Source organism: Ranitomeya imitator, chromosome 4, assembly GCF_032444005.1.
Source record: "Ranitomeya imitator isolate aRanImi1 chromosome 4, aRanImi1.pri, whole genome shotgun sequence".
NCBI lineage: Eukaryota > Metazoa > Chordata > Amphibia > Anura > Dendrobatidae > Ranitomeya > Ranitomeya imitator.
This window is the reverse complement of record NC_091285.1, coordinates 71,944,232-71,958,020: the sequence shown is the minus strand read 5'-3', so window position 1 is coordinate 71,958,020 and position 13,789 is coordinate 71,944,232. Positions and strand designations below refer to the sequence as shown.

Here is a 13,789-nt window from a genome sequence, read left to right as displayed (position 1 = left end):
TTCCGGTAATAGACCTCTTTGCCAGCATAGAAAACAGGAAAGTAAAGGAATTTTGCTCCCTAAACCCCAGGGGGAACCCACGAGCACTAGATGCGTTCACGATTCCCTGGACTCAGGGTCTTGCATATGCCTTTCCCCCTCATATACTTATCCCGGCAGTCCTACGGAAGATCAGACAGGACGGGGCGAGGATCATTCTAATAGCCCCCTTCTGGCCCAAAAGGGCCTGGTTTTCCTGGCTGAGAATCCTATCGGTTACAGACCCTTGGGTTCTCCCGGACCTCTTATACCAGGGACCGATGCGTCACCCTCAGTCAGCAAATCTCCACTTGACAGCGTGGAACTTGAGAGGTCACTGCTAAGGTCAAAGGGGTTCTCAGATAATTTAGTGTCTACACTACTAAAAAGTAGAAAAACTGTAACAACTAAAATCTATGGTAAAACCTGGAAAAAGTTTCTGTCCACCTCAGGGGTAAAACTACAAGATGGGGTCCCTGTGGTGAAAATATTAAGAGTTTCTACAGAAAGGCTTAGATATGGGCCTTTTGGCGAGCACCTTAAAAGTACAGATAGCGGCCTTAGGGGCGTTATACAATGATAATATTGCCACTAACCCATGGGTATCAAGATTCATTAAAGCCGCTGTACATTCCAGGCCCATAAAAATCAAAAGTCCTCCATCCTGGGACTTAAATTTAGTGTTATCAGCTCCGACTGAACCCCCGTTTGAACCCATAGATTCAATACCACTTAAAATCTTATCTTTTAAAACAGCCCTTCTTACAGCTCTAACATCTGCCCGTAGAATTAGTGACCTCCAGGCTCTATCCGCGAATCCTCCCTTCACGCAAATCATGGAGGATAGGGTAATATTGAGAACAGACCCTGCTTATCTACCCAAAGTTGCTTCCAATTTCCTTAGGTCCCAGGAAATAATCCTTCCTTCCTTCTGTCCAAACCCGAAAAATCAAAAAGAGGAAAAATTCCACACATTAGATGTGAGAAGGTGTTTAATACACTACCTAGAATCCTCCCGACAGTGTGGGAAGGAAGGGTCTCTTTTTGTCTGTTTTCAGACAAAGTCCTAGAAAAGGACTCAAAGCCTCCAAAAGCACTATAGTTCGATGGGTAACTGATGCGATAGCCTTGGCATACTCGTCCACGGGAAACGCAGTGCCTGAGGGGCTCAAGGCGCATTCTACAAGAGCTATGGCGACCTCCTGGGCCGAAAGGTCGGAGGTACCGATAGATAAAATCTGTAAGGCGGCCACCTGGTCAACACCTTCAACCTTCTTTAGGCACTACCGCTTAGACCTAGCCTCTTCATCTGACCTAACCTTCGGAAGAAGGGTCTTGCAGGCTGTGGTCCCTCCCTAAAGAAATTATCTCTGCAATTCTCTCTGGTAGTGCTGTCATGGGCGACTGAGAATTGTGTAGTTACTTACCGATAACGGTATTTCTCAGAGCCCATGACAGCACCTGCTTATTTCCCCCCCCCCCTATCACGCGTGCGGTGAGCACTTTATTATACGAAGTGTGTGTTTGATTTAGACACGGTGTAATCTTCATAAGTATTTTGCTAAAAATGTATATTTCTTGTTGTCACAAACCTGGAGGACCTCTGATGCTCTGTAAACTAAACTGACGGAGGAGAGAGGTACCGCCCTTTTTATCCTGTAGGTTTCCTGTCCCTGAAGGGCGGATTCCCTCTCTCTGGTAGTGCTGTCATGGGCTCTGAGAAATACCGTTATCGGTAAGTAACTACACTATTTCCTATCCTCAAGAACACTTTCAGAGCTTCGAAAGGCTCGTAATTCATCCCTTATCTTTCTTATATCCTCCGACCTTACTGAAGATTCTTCATGTAAGGTGGATTCGATGCATGAGTGGCACAGCCTCTTTATATAACTATCCGGGAGCGGCTGAGAGCATAAAGAACATTGCTTGTGTTTGGTCTTTCCCGTTCTTTTTGCCTAGGGAATATAGACAAAGAGGGAAGTATAATCAGCCTAATAGGGTAGATGAACACTCACCCCAGGGAAGCTGTTGTACCGGCTGATGAGGAGGAGACGGAGGCACAGATGGAGGAATGGATCGTCCGATCTCTTATCCCTGCTCTTTGTAGAGGATCTGCCTTTTGAGCAACTGCTGCTTGTATGTCTGCCTGGAGTAATAGCGGTGACCTCAGATGAAGCCATCGCCCGGTCCTGGGGAGATGCCATGATGGACGCCGGAGTATCAGCGCCGGCGTCCTTTTATTAATGGGGGCCGCCATCTTCTTCGTGTCGTACCCGGAAGTGAACGATACTTCCGGGTCGCGGCCATGCTGCATGTGCCTGCGCAGGCACCGTCCTCCTCCTACATCACCCCGGAAGTTGCGGCAATGCTTCCGGGGGACAATATACTGGGCTACACGCTGCCTGCACACCACCGAAGATGGCGTCGCAGGATCTCCTTACCCCAGCGTTCCAGTCCCCGCAGGTCAGCCGGATGGATCTCCGTGAGCCCAGGCGACTCCCCAGACCTGGCCTCACGGTACCTGCCAGCAGAAGGGGGAAGCTGTCATAGGACCCCCCACGCTGCTTCCAGCTCTGGAGCCCCTGTCGTCCCATTAAGGTAAACTGCGCAAGCGGCATCCAGGCTAGGCATCCTCTTCTCTCCATGGGTCTCCCGTAGGAACAGGAAACCAACTGGGGGAGCGAGGGGGACCACCCCTTTTCTCACTCCATACGGGTTTCCTGTTCCTAGGGGCGGATCCCCTCGCTCAAGTGGGTGCTGTCGTGGCGAAGAGAAAAATTACATAAAGTTTGATTAGAGTAATCTGACAGGTTGGTGGGGTGGGAGTGTTTATCTAGAATACTGGTGCCCATTTATCCTGTTTCATTTGACAGGAGCAAAATCTATGACTCCCCTCCCCCATTAAAAATGTGCTGCAAAGTCCTTGATAAATGTCCCCATATTATAGTCAATGAAACAGTGCTGGTGAGAGCAATTACAGCTGTATTTACAGAGTGACCGAGTCACTGAAAACACATAGCTCAATCATAACTACTCACTGTGACCCAGATTCATCAAGTTGTTCACGACGGTTTTGATAAGCGGTAGTGCTGGAGTCAGACGTTTGATTCCGGAAGAGAAGTATGCCTCTTAATAAATTAAGAGAGTCTGAAAAGTGGTGTGTGCCTCGACACAAATCTTACTCCAGTCCAAGACTAGAGTAAGATTTGCAATTCAATGTATGACACAGCCTATCATGACTAGATTAGAAGGCGTCATCACATCCGTGTCCTGTCCATTTTGGCAAAGCTGGCATGTAGATGCCAAAAGTCACTTTTTTTTTTTTTTTTTTAGCACAACTCCATGAGGCGGAATAATTTAGCAACTTTTTGACATTGTATGCTCTAGAGTTCTGGAGCAATAGCTTTGTCACATTGGGCCCTTTATGCTGAGATATTGAACGACTGCTCGTTTTTCTATAAAGATGAGACAAGTACAATGACTACCACAGACACTGTTCAGCCAGCAATTTATTTAGATTAGGATTAAGCATAACTTAAGTTTGACTTACACAAAACTGCCTCAAATATGAGGCATTGATGTGAAATGTACAAGACTCCCAAACTTCTATACAGTATAAAATGAGGTTGTAAAGAAAAGACACTGAATGAAAATATATTTAGAAAAAAAAAAAGTCTACATTAGGGCCAAATATGCATAATTAAATGAGGAAAAAAAAACAAACACTGGACATACAAGTAATTAATATGGTAAAGAAATTATATAAAGAGTACTGCCAAAACACAGTAGAACATTTGACATTTTAACATATCTGCTCAGGACATCCCTATGGAAATTGGCTCCCAAGCCTCCATGCGCCTCGCACTTCTCCCTTACTGCTTGTCTTCTTTCTGCTCCGTATTTTGCTCACTAGATCCAGAACCTTCTCTCTCTGATGCCATCTGCAAAAACAAAAGTAAAGAATTAAACAGTTAGAAATACATATCCTAACTAGAAGCTTTTTAATACACTGCATCAGCCAGCAATTCTATTACTATAGGCTATGAAAGTCACTAGGTTCCTTACAAGGGGTTGTCCAGGACTAATTGCATTAACTCATCCATAAAATAGGTCACAAATATGATATTGGTGGGGGTCCGACACTTGGCACCCCCACCAGTCACTAGAACTTGAAGTACTCGTCTAGGACAATTGAAAGGAACTGTCAGCAGGTTTTTGCTACCTGATCTGAGAACAGCGTAATGTAGGCATAAAGAAGCTGAATCCAATGATTTATTACTTTGACTACTGGGTGAAGCAGTTGACAATTTTTAGATTTAGCAATGCAGCAGATGCGAGACAGCCAACCCTGCCCACACCAGATGCTGTATATACAATGTCCATAAACAGTGAGCTGCTCATCACAGGAGGGGGAGTGTAGGACCAGGAGAGGTCAGTCGTGCCCGTTGAAACATATTTTGGCATGGAAGCTGCACACATACCAAGGCATCTGCATAAAATGTATACAATATAGAAATTTCAAGAATCTTTTGTTACACCCTTTCCGATAAGCGTCATACATGTCAGTCAGCTTTAACTCCTCTAGAAATGGTGGAGGAATCTAAAAATTGCATACAGCCCTTTTAATTGCACGTTCCCCCGATGAGCATTTGGAGCAATTTTGATGTTGTAGATTTTCTGCACCCAATCAGTTAAATTAGGTTACCTGGCGCTTTTAGTGGGGTTTTGGGCACATCATATTTAAATCAAAGCCTTTTTTTTTCTATTTTATTAAATACGGTACTTCCTGGCAGCCTTGACAAAACAATGATCTAGTCATGTGCGGATTTCACACGGTTTTAAAGCAATTTCTGCAGCAGAAAAGAACTATAAAACATGTTTCCGCATCCAACAATGCTATGAAGAAAGTCCGCACATACGCTGCATACTCCCGAGAAATTTACATGTAGCAGATTGCCAACACGCACCGCTGGACAGTTTATGCCCCACAAGAAAAAGGAAGAAGCACTGTGGGCACAAGAGCGCTAGGATTCTAATCCACTTTGCTTGAACACTAAGACGCTGTGTATTTCCACAGTGCTAATACTATGAACCAAAATTCATTGTAGAAAATAAACCTAATAGTTTAAGTCAGTGAATCTCAATTTCAGTCCTCAAGACCGCCCTAAAGAGTAAGGCCGGCGTCACACTTGCGAGTTTTACGGACGTAAGAGCGCAGAAACTACGTCCGTAAAACTCGCAAAAAATACGGCACAATTATTCTCTATGCCCCTGCTCCTATTTGCCGTATTTTACTGATCAGTATTATACGGCTTTCTACGGCCGTACAAAATCGCAGCATGCTGCGTTTGTCACCGTACTGCGCAAGAAATACGCCAATGAAAGTCTATGGAAGCGTGAAAAATACGGATTACACACGGACAAGCAGTGTGACTTGCGAGAAATACGCAGCGCTGTTAGAGAGAAAAGCCGGTAATTCAGTGCGGTGTACAGTAAAATCACACTGACAGCTTACAGTAGAATAGGTAGAATAAAATATATATATATCGTGGGAACTTTCCTAGAAAGCCTGGGAGCTGGGAGCTTTCTAGGTAAGTTCCCACGATCTATGAACATCCAGCAGAGGGCGCCTCACCGCAAATGAAGCTAAATATAGATCATTGATCTATATTTAGACTCATTCCCCGGGGTTTTGCAGCGAGGAGTAGCATTGCATTAGCAAAGCTCCTTGCTGCAAAATGTTTTAACCCCTTCAGAAGGATTTACATCGTTGGACGTTACAGATCTGCGGAGGGTAAGTATATTGTTGGTTTATTATGTTTTTTTCTTTCACAGAACGAGGGTCTTCAGTGACTGGATTGGGCGTAGAATAAAATACTCCAACAACCATTGTTTTTATTTCATTAAAATAATTTTAAATAATGTGTTTGTGTTTTATTTAACCCTTTACTACAATTGGATTAATAATGAATAGGTGTCATAATTGACGCCTCTCCATTATTAATTAGGCTTAATGTCACCTTACAATAGCAAGGTGGCATTAACCCTTCATTACCCCATATCCCACCGCTACACGGGAATGGGAAGAGAGTGGCCAAGTGCCAGAATAGGCGCATCTTCCAGATGTGCCTGTTCTGGGGTGGCTGGGGGCAGATATTTTTAGCCAGGGGGGGGGGCCAATAACCGTGGACCCTCTCCAGGCTATTAATATCTGCCTTCAGTCACTGGCTTTACTACTCTGGCGGAGAAAATTGCACGGGAGCCCACGCCAATTTTTTCCGCCATTTAACCCTTTATTTTAAGAGCTAGAACGGCCAAATTTTGCAGATACACACTACTGACATTAGTAGTGTGGAATCTGCAAAAAAAAAAATGGAGAGAAGACATGGTTTACTGTATGTAAACCATGTCTCAAATCATGTCGGGTTTTAGGAAGGAGAAAGAAAAAGCCGGTAATTGAATTACCGGCTTTCAAGCTGTATAGCGCTGGAATAAATATTAATATATATACACACATATGTGTGTGTGTGTGTGTGTGTGTGTGTGTGTGTGTGTGTGTGTGTGTGTGTGTGTGTGTGTGTGTGTATATATATATATATATATATATATATATATATTCTTTTTGGGACACATGGATCACTTCTATAGCGATATGTTGGTTTTGCAAGCCTGCGAGAAAACCACGCAGTACGGATGCCATACGGATTACATACGGAGGATGCCATGCGCAAAAGACGCTGACACACCCTGCCTACGGAGGAGCTACGGACCACTATTTTCGGGACTTTTCAGCGTATTACGGCCGTAATATACGGACCGTATTGTTTTACGCTGTGTGTGACGCCGGCCTAAGGCTTCCAGGATTTCTTTAATTCAATCACCTGTGCATACTAGTGCATATTTGCCATGTATCCCACATTAAATGCCAGAAGTGATTATTTTCAGTCACTGCACCTCAAAGTTCCTTCATCCGAAAAATAAAGCTGCGAGTCTCAAAAAATAGCAATACAGGCCAAATAGAGAACATGTGGTGATCATGGTTCTTGGAAGGGGAGAGGGAAAAGAAAAAAAAATCAAGTTACCAAATAAAAATTAAGCAGATGCAGGAAGAATCAAGGCCTGTACTAGGCTTTGCTGTGTCCACCAGGGAGGGACATGAGCAGACCTAAATAAGGATCCTGGACACATTAGGACACTTGGCAGAATCCTTACCTTTTTGTACGCAAGTTCAAATAACTTCAGAGACGCTTGTTGGAGTGAGGATGCAGCCTGTTTGATGCCTTCACCAGTTTCCGTGTCTTTTCTTGCCAACAGCTCCTTCACTTTGCTTATCTCCTCCCGAAGCTTGTTGCACTGAAATAAAGGACAGTACAGTGTAAGACTATGTTCATACTGTGTTAACCAGCCGATCCATGGCTCAGTCCAAGCTGGAAGCTATGGAAAACAGGATTTGGATGCTTGCACTATTTGTCTGCATTATTAGTAAATGGCACCAAGTCACTATGGGCTCTGTCAGACATCATTTTTGTCCACATCTGCTTATTAGAGGACACCAAAACACAGTGAACCACGTCTTTGAGGCCTCCTCCTAACAGGCAAGCTTGGGGCGAACATGAAGTCAGAGCACTAGGTCAGTGCCAACGTCTGAATTCTGTTTTCCAGAGCTTCAAGGCACTGGATGTGATGAGGGGAGTACAGAACATGAACATAGCCGTAAGCCAAACAATATAAAAAAAAAAGTTTAACACATAAAACAAGCACAAACCTCATCTTCTGGCAGCTGGCTCTTGAATTCCTCCATCTTGGACTCTGTGTCATGGATAATGCCTTCTGCATTGTTCACCGCTTCAACGCGTTCCTGGAATAGCAAAAACCTTTGCTTTAATTAACAGATATGTAGTATATTCTAATCATCCAGAGTGCCACCTTGTAAGAAAAGCTTAATAGCCATTTATTCTGGAGGCAAGCCTCATCTGCCATCTATGGACAATTACGGTGGCTGCAAGGAATAGTTTACAGATCTTCCTACTAAAAAAAATACATCAGAAAATGGCCCTTTGTATAAACAAAAAGAACCCACACTATAAAGCAAGCAGTTTAAACTTTATTATTAATAAAGTATGTACAAAAATAGAGATGCTGCATTTTTCTATGGCCACTGAGATGACTCAATTGTAGCCTCATATGTCTTGGGCTTTACAGATAACACCTATATACAATGGGTCTGCTCATCGTGGCTAATATACAGGTGCAAAGAACACGAGGCAGGAGTCTGGTATAGCGCACCTGCAATGTGAAACTTGCAATTTATTTTTTTTTTGTTTGATTTTTTTTTTTTTTTTTATTTAATACAGATCCTGAAGTAGGAAAATAAAACTCTTTAAATACATAGAATATAAAAACAGGTGGTCATTTTCTGATGGCACATTCTCCCTTCGATATCCCTGCGTCTATTGAAACCAAAAATAGCTCCTGCTCTCACTAACTTGGCCCATCGAAGTTATCATATGGTTGGTAATCCAGGGCAAGCAAAGCTTTATGGAACAGCAGTCCTAGATTATCACCCAGCAGCCATGCAAATACCAGCAAGCAAGAACAGGTTTTATCAGAGAATTTAAAAAAATAAAAATCTAATACTTGCCTTCCGCCTTCTATCCTCCTCTGCATACTTCTCAGCATTCTTCACCATATTTTCAATATCATCCTTGCTAAGTCCACCTGAGGACTGGATAACAACTAAAAAAAAAAAAAATAATAATAATCATCAGTTATTAAATTCCATTGAAGACCCTTCCGGCATCACATTTTCCAGCAATGGCCTAGATAAGTCTGCCTTCAGGAAGTAAAAAAAAAAAGATTATATGTGAAAACTTACTCTGCTGCTCACGACCGGTTCCTTTGTCTTTTGCAGATACATGTACAATTCCATTGGCATCTATGTCAAAGGTAACTTCTATCTGAGGAACACCACGGGGCGCGGGTGGAATACCAACCTATGAGACAAAAAAAATAAATACATAAATAATAATGGAAGGCCTATTCACATAATAGGCCAGAAAATATAAAATTGAGTGGGTTCAACACTTATTTAAGTTATTTAGCAACTTCAGCCCCAGATCACTCGTTTCATGTGATGCACTGGACAGCAGGAAAATAAATCCGAGAGCATTAAAATTGGATGGGGGGTGGGGGGGGGGGGAAAACAGAACACACTTTGCATGTTTGGCAAGAAGAGAAAAAAAAATATAAAAAAAAAAATTTAACCCCCGGAGCTTTTTTCGTTTTTGCTCCCCTTCTTTCCAGAACCATAACTTTTTTATTTTTCCATCAGTGTGGCCATATGAGGGGCTTATTTTTTGCGGGACGAGTTGTACTTTTTAACGACACCATTGGTTTTACCATGTCGTGTAACAGGAGACGGGAAAAAAATTGCAAGTGCGATGAAATTGCAAAAAAAAAGGGTGCAATCCCACCCTTGTTTTTTTTTTTTTTTTGGGGGGGGGGGGGGGGTTGGGGGGAGCTTTTTTGCTAGGTTCACTAAATACTAAAACTGACCTGCCATTAAGAGTTCTTAGACACCAAACCTGTCTAGGTACCCTTTTATCTAAGTGGTATAAAAAAAAATCCAAAGTAAATTGTGCAATTTTCCGATAACGGTAGAGTCTTCATTTTTGTGATCTGGGGTTGGGTGAAGGCTTATTTTTTGCGCACCAAGCTGGCGTTTTTAATGACATCATTTTGGTGCAGAAAGGTTCTTTTGATTGCCTGTTATTACATTTTAATGCAATGTTGCGCCGACCAAAAAAAAAAAACAAACACATTTTTGGAGTTTTGATTTTTTGTCTCACTACACTGTTAAGCGATCAGGTTAATCCTTTTTTAAATTTTGGTATGCTTCAATAGCCACCAGAAGCTGGTATTGCCGGATCGGCTTTGCTACATAGAGGTGATGCACAGATCACCTCTATGAGGCAGAATTACAGCATTGCTATGAGCGCCGAACACAGGGTGGCGCTCATAGCAATCTGCCAACAACAACCATAGAGGTCCCAAGGAGACCTCAGGTTGTTATGGCAATGCACCGATGACCCCAGATCACGTGGCGGGGGTCAGCGGTGTGCGTACTTCCGGCCACGCTTGTTAAATGCCGCTGCCAGTTTCATAGCGGCATTTAACTAGTTAATGGGCATGGGCGGATCGCGATTCTGCTCACCCCATTGTGGTCACATGTCAACTGTTGAAAACAGCTGACATGTCGCGGCTTTGAGGTGGGCTCACCGACTAAGCCCACCTCAAAGCGGGGGATACTGCCAGCTGACGTACTATTCCGTCAGCTGACAGAAAGCTGTTAATAGTCCTCTTAGGAGACTTGAAGATGTACTATACATAGCAATGCATTAACACTGTATAGTTAAAAATCACAATCTCCTGCCACAAGCTCGCTTTCACAAGAGGATCATAATGACAACCATGAGGCCTGCCATGAGAACCCACTGGCACCCTACAATCAAGTCACGGGTATGCCGATAGTGTAGAATGATGCGCCCCACAGCCATTGCATGTTAAATGCTGCTTGTCAAGAGACCGACAGCAGCATTTGACAGGTTAACAGATGTGGGAAGAGCAGCCATCCAAATGCGACTGTTCGATGCAGATTGTTGACTAAATCAGTAGTCATGCGCAGGAAAGATGCGGTTTGGGCCTGCGAGCCCACAAAGTCAGGGAGCAGGCATATGATTTGGGTAAGGAGTTACGAGAGGCCGTGGTGCTTGGTAAACGCAGCATCGAATTTATCTTCTGGTACGGGTAGATCCAAACATTTGGTAGGTTTCTATCTGGCGGCACATCTGTCCCATCCACTTGGACAAGACTAAACTATAGAGAGATGCAAGACCAGCAGCATCAGCTCCTAAAAGTACAGATCTGTACACCGCACCTCTGGTGCGCTGTGGCCCCTTCAAACATCTAATTGGCAGGGATGCATAGCAGAAACCCCATCGTTGTAATGGGATGACCTACCCGAAGGATAGACCATCAATTCTTGAAGGCCCAAATATTCTTGGTAAAAATTAAATGAGCTTTAAATAATTTGCAGAGTAAAAGGACTAACTACAGGCACTTACTAGTGTGAACTGGCCAAGAATTTTGTTGTCAGAAGCCATTTCTCTTTCACCCTGGCAGACTTTAATTTCCACCTGGGTCTGTCCATCAGCGGCAGTGGAGAAAACCTAGACATGGAGAACAAGTATAGTCTGTGAATCAGGTCTCTAGCAATAATCAAAAACCAGCACAAATGCATCAGCTTTTGCCCATTTTAGAAAAAAAGCAATTTCTACACAGATCTACAAATACAGTCCATTGACGCCCCTTGAGGATGGTCTTCTGACCGAAACGCGCGTCGGGGGTGTGCAGGTGTGCCACAGTGACCCCCCTATAACGATCCATCAAGGCATCAGTATTTATTATTATGCACTTTACTTTTTACACCACTTGTTAAGAAGGATCGTATATGTATACTGTGGAGATATTGATAGATACACACACACTTCAATGTCTGTGACATGCCTGCACTTATTATTTCTTTTGGATGCCGCTAACATCTAATTTTACTCTTCCCTGGGCCCTATTTGCCCCTTATCCCTGTTTTGATATTGTTAATAAAGATTTATATTTTGGCTATTTCTAACGGACTTCATGACTGTAGTTTTGCCCTTTGGGTTTTGCTTGTATATTGGTCAGTTGCAGTTGGTCCCTACCATAATCCAATAAACGAGATGTGGAATTACATCTACCTACGTTTCCATTATTGTTAGTGGGGTATTCCTCCAATTTCGCCACTATAATATGCTTGCCAATAACATTATTTGTAAATACAGTCCATTACATAGAGAAAAAAAAAAAAAAAAAAAACAGATTCTGCGGAATTGACTATCATTATGCAATTACATGGGCACCTATTCACCTCCACAAGTGTCAGAATACTAAAATTTGCCTGCTTGCAGCCTCCAACAACCAGTTACCATGCCGGGGTTATCTAGTTGAGAATAGCGAAAATTAAGGCTATGTGCACGCGTTCAGGATTTCTTGCAGAAAATTCCTGGAAAAAAAAACAAAAAACACACGGACATTTTCTGCAAGAAATCCGCAAGAAAACTGCATGCGTTTTTGTCGCGATTTTGCCGCGTTTTTTCCCCCAGACACTTCCCAATGCATTTTGGGACTGGAGAAATCCGCAAAAAAAAAAAAAAAAAAAAAAAAAAAGCAAAATCAATGAAAATGCTGCGGTTTTTACGTGGAAAAAAAAAACGCATCATGTGCACAAAACATGCGGAATTCATTCTAAATGATGGGATGCTTATTGTATGCTTTTTTTGAGGTTTTATAGCGTTTTTATCGGGGAAAAACGCGAAAAAAAAAACGTGAAAAAACCGCAACGTGTGCACACAGCCTAACTCAGAATTGTGTAGGGCAGGAATAAATCCCCCACTGCTGCCTATAAATGTGAGCATCAAATAACCTAGGGGTGAGATACAGGAACTAAAACCCTTCAGCTTTTATTAAATGGAATCCGTCACCATGTTTTAGCTGTTATCTGACAGCAGAATAAGGCGGGGCAGAGAACCCGATTCCAGCGATGTGTCACTAAATCCATTCTGATAGAATCCCTGCTTTATCTGCTGCAGATCTATCAGCTCTCTGAATGCTGAGCTCCGCACAACCCCAACCGCACGGCTGATTAGCAGCTTTCTGTGTACATTTTGTATAAGCAGGAAACTGCTAATCAGTAGTGAGAGTCAGAATAACACAGGAGGACTACACGGCATAGGACTAGTCCATCTAGTGATAATGGATCAAACACTTCATTTATTGAAACATCAAGCAGCCCAGTAATAGGCTGAACTGGATGGACAATATAGGCTGAACTGGATGGACAAATGTCTTTTTTCGGCCTTACTAACTACTATGTTACTATGTAATGATATATCACTAGTGTAGAATCAAGATATCTGCCCCTAACATCATGATCCCTCAGATTAAACAGAGAAAATCCTGATGACAAAGTCTCTCCAAGATCATTTTTACTGGTAATGGACCAAATCCTACAACGTGAACATTTTCTCTAGGTTTATGAAATACCATTTAATATTGTAAAAATCCAAGTACATAGGAAAGCCATCACTTCCAAGGTTTCTAGAAAACTGCAGAATGTTCCTGCATGACTATTACCTGGCTCTTCTTGGTTGGGATCGTAGTGTTTCTGCCGATTAACTTGGTGAAAACCCCACCTAACGTTTCAATTCCAAGTGACAACGGAGTGACATCCAGCAAGAGAACATCTGTGACATCTCCAGCCAACACGCCACCCTGAATAGCCGCTCCGATGGCAACGGCTTCATCAGGATTCACAGCTTTGCTTGGAGCACGGCCAAACAAGTCTTGTACCGTCTGCTGAACCTTCATGGAGCACACAAACTGGATTAGGAAATGTTCTCACCAGCAAGATACACAACAAAACGCCTGTATACGGACCCGGAAACATATGGAAGTATTGTATACCTTCGGCATCCTGGTCATTCCACCAACTAGGAGCACCTCTCCAATGTCGCTCTTGCTCACTTCAGCATCTTGCATAGCTTTTTGGCTTGGAGCAATTGTTCTTTTAATGAGATCGCCCACAATTCCTTCAAACTGAGCACGAGTCAACTTTATATTCAAGTGTTTGGGTCCCGAAGCATCCATGGTGAGGTATGGCAGATTTATATCAGTCTAC

The 13,789-nt window shown here is 42.9% G+C and overlaps 1 protein-coding gene across 1 annotated transcript in view; it reads right to left on the bottom strand.

Annotated features, from left to right (window-relative positions):
* Positions 1-3,509: 3,509 nt before the first annotated feature.
* The window catches only part of HSPA9 (heat shock protein family A (Hsp70) member 9), a 28,294-nt gene continuing 18,014 nt past the window's right edge, over positions 3,510-13,789 (bottom strand). The window contains exons 10-17 of the mRNA XM_069763817.1: positions 13,576-13,785; positions 13,246-13,473; positions 11,142-11,246; positions 8,894-9,011; positions 8,660-8,754; positions 7,784-7,876; positions 7,231-7,371; positions 3,510-3,959 (exon numbers count right to left, since the gene is read on the bottom strand). Of these exons, the coding sequence (XP_069619918.1) occupies positions 3,891-3,959; positions 7,231-7,371; positions 7,784-7,876; positions 8,660-8,754; positions 8,894-9,011; positions 11,142-11,246; positions 13,246-13,473; positions 13,576-13,785 (1,059 nt within the window). The 3' untranslated portion in view covers positions 3,510-3,890. The remainder of the gene's footprint in view (positions 3,960-7,230; positions 7,372-7,783; positions 7,877-8,659; positions 8,755-8,893; positions 9,012-11,141; positions 11,247-13,245; positions 13,474-13,575; positions 13,786-13,789) is intronic.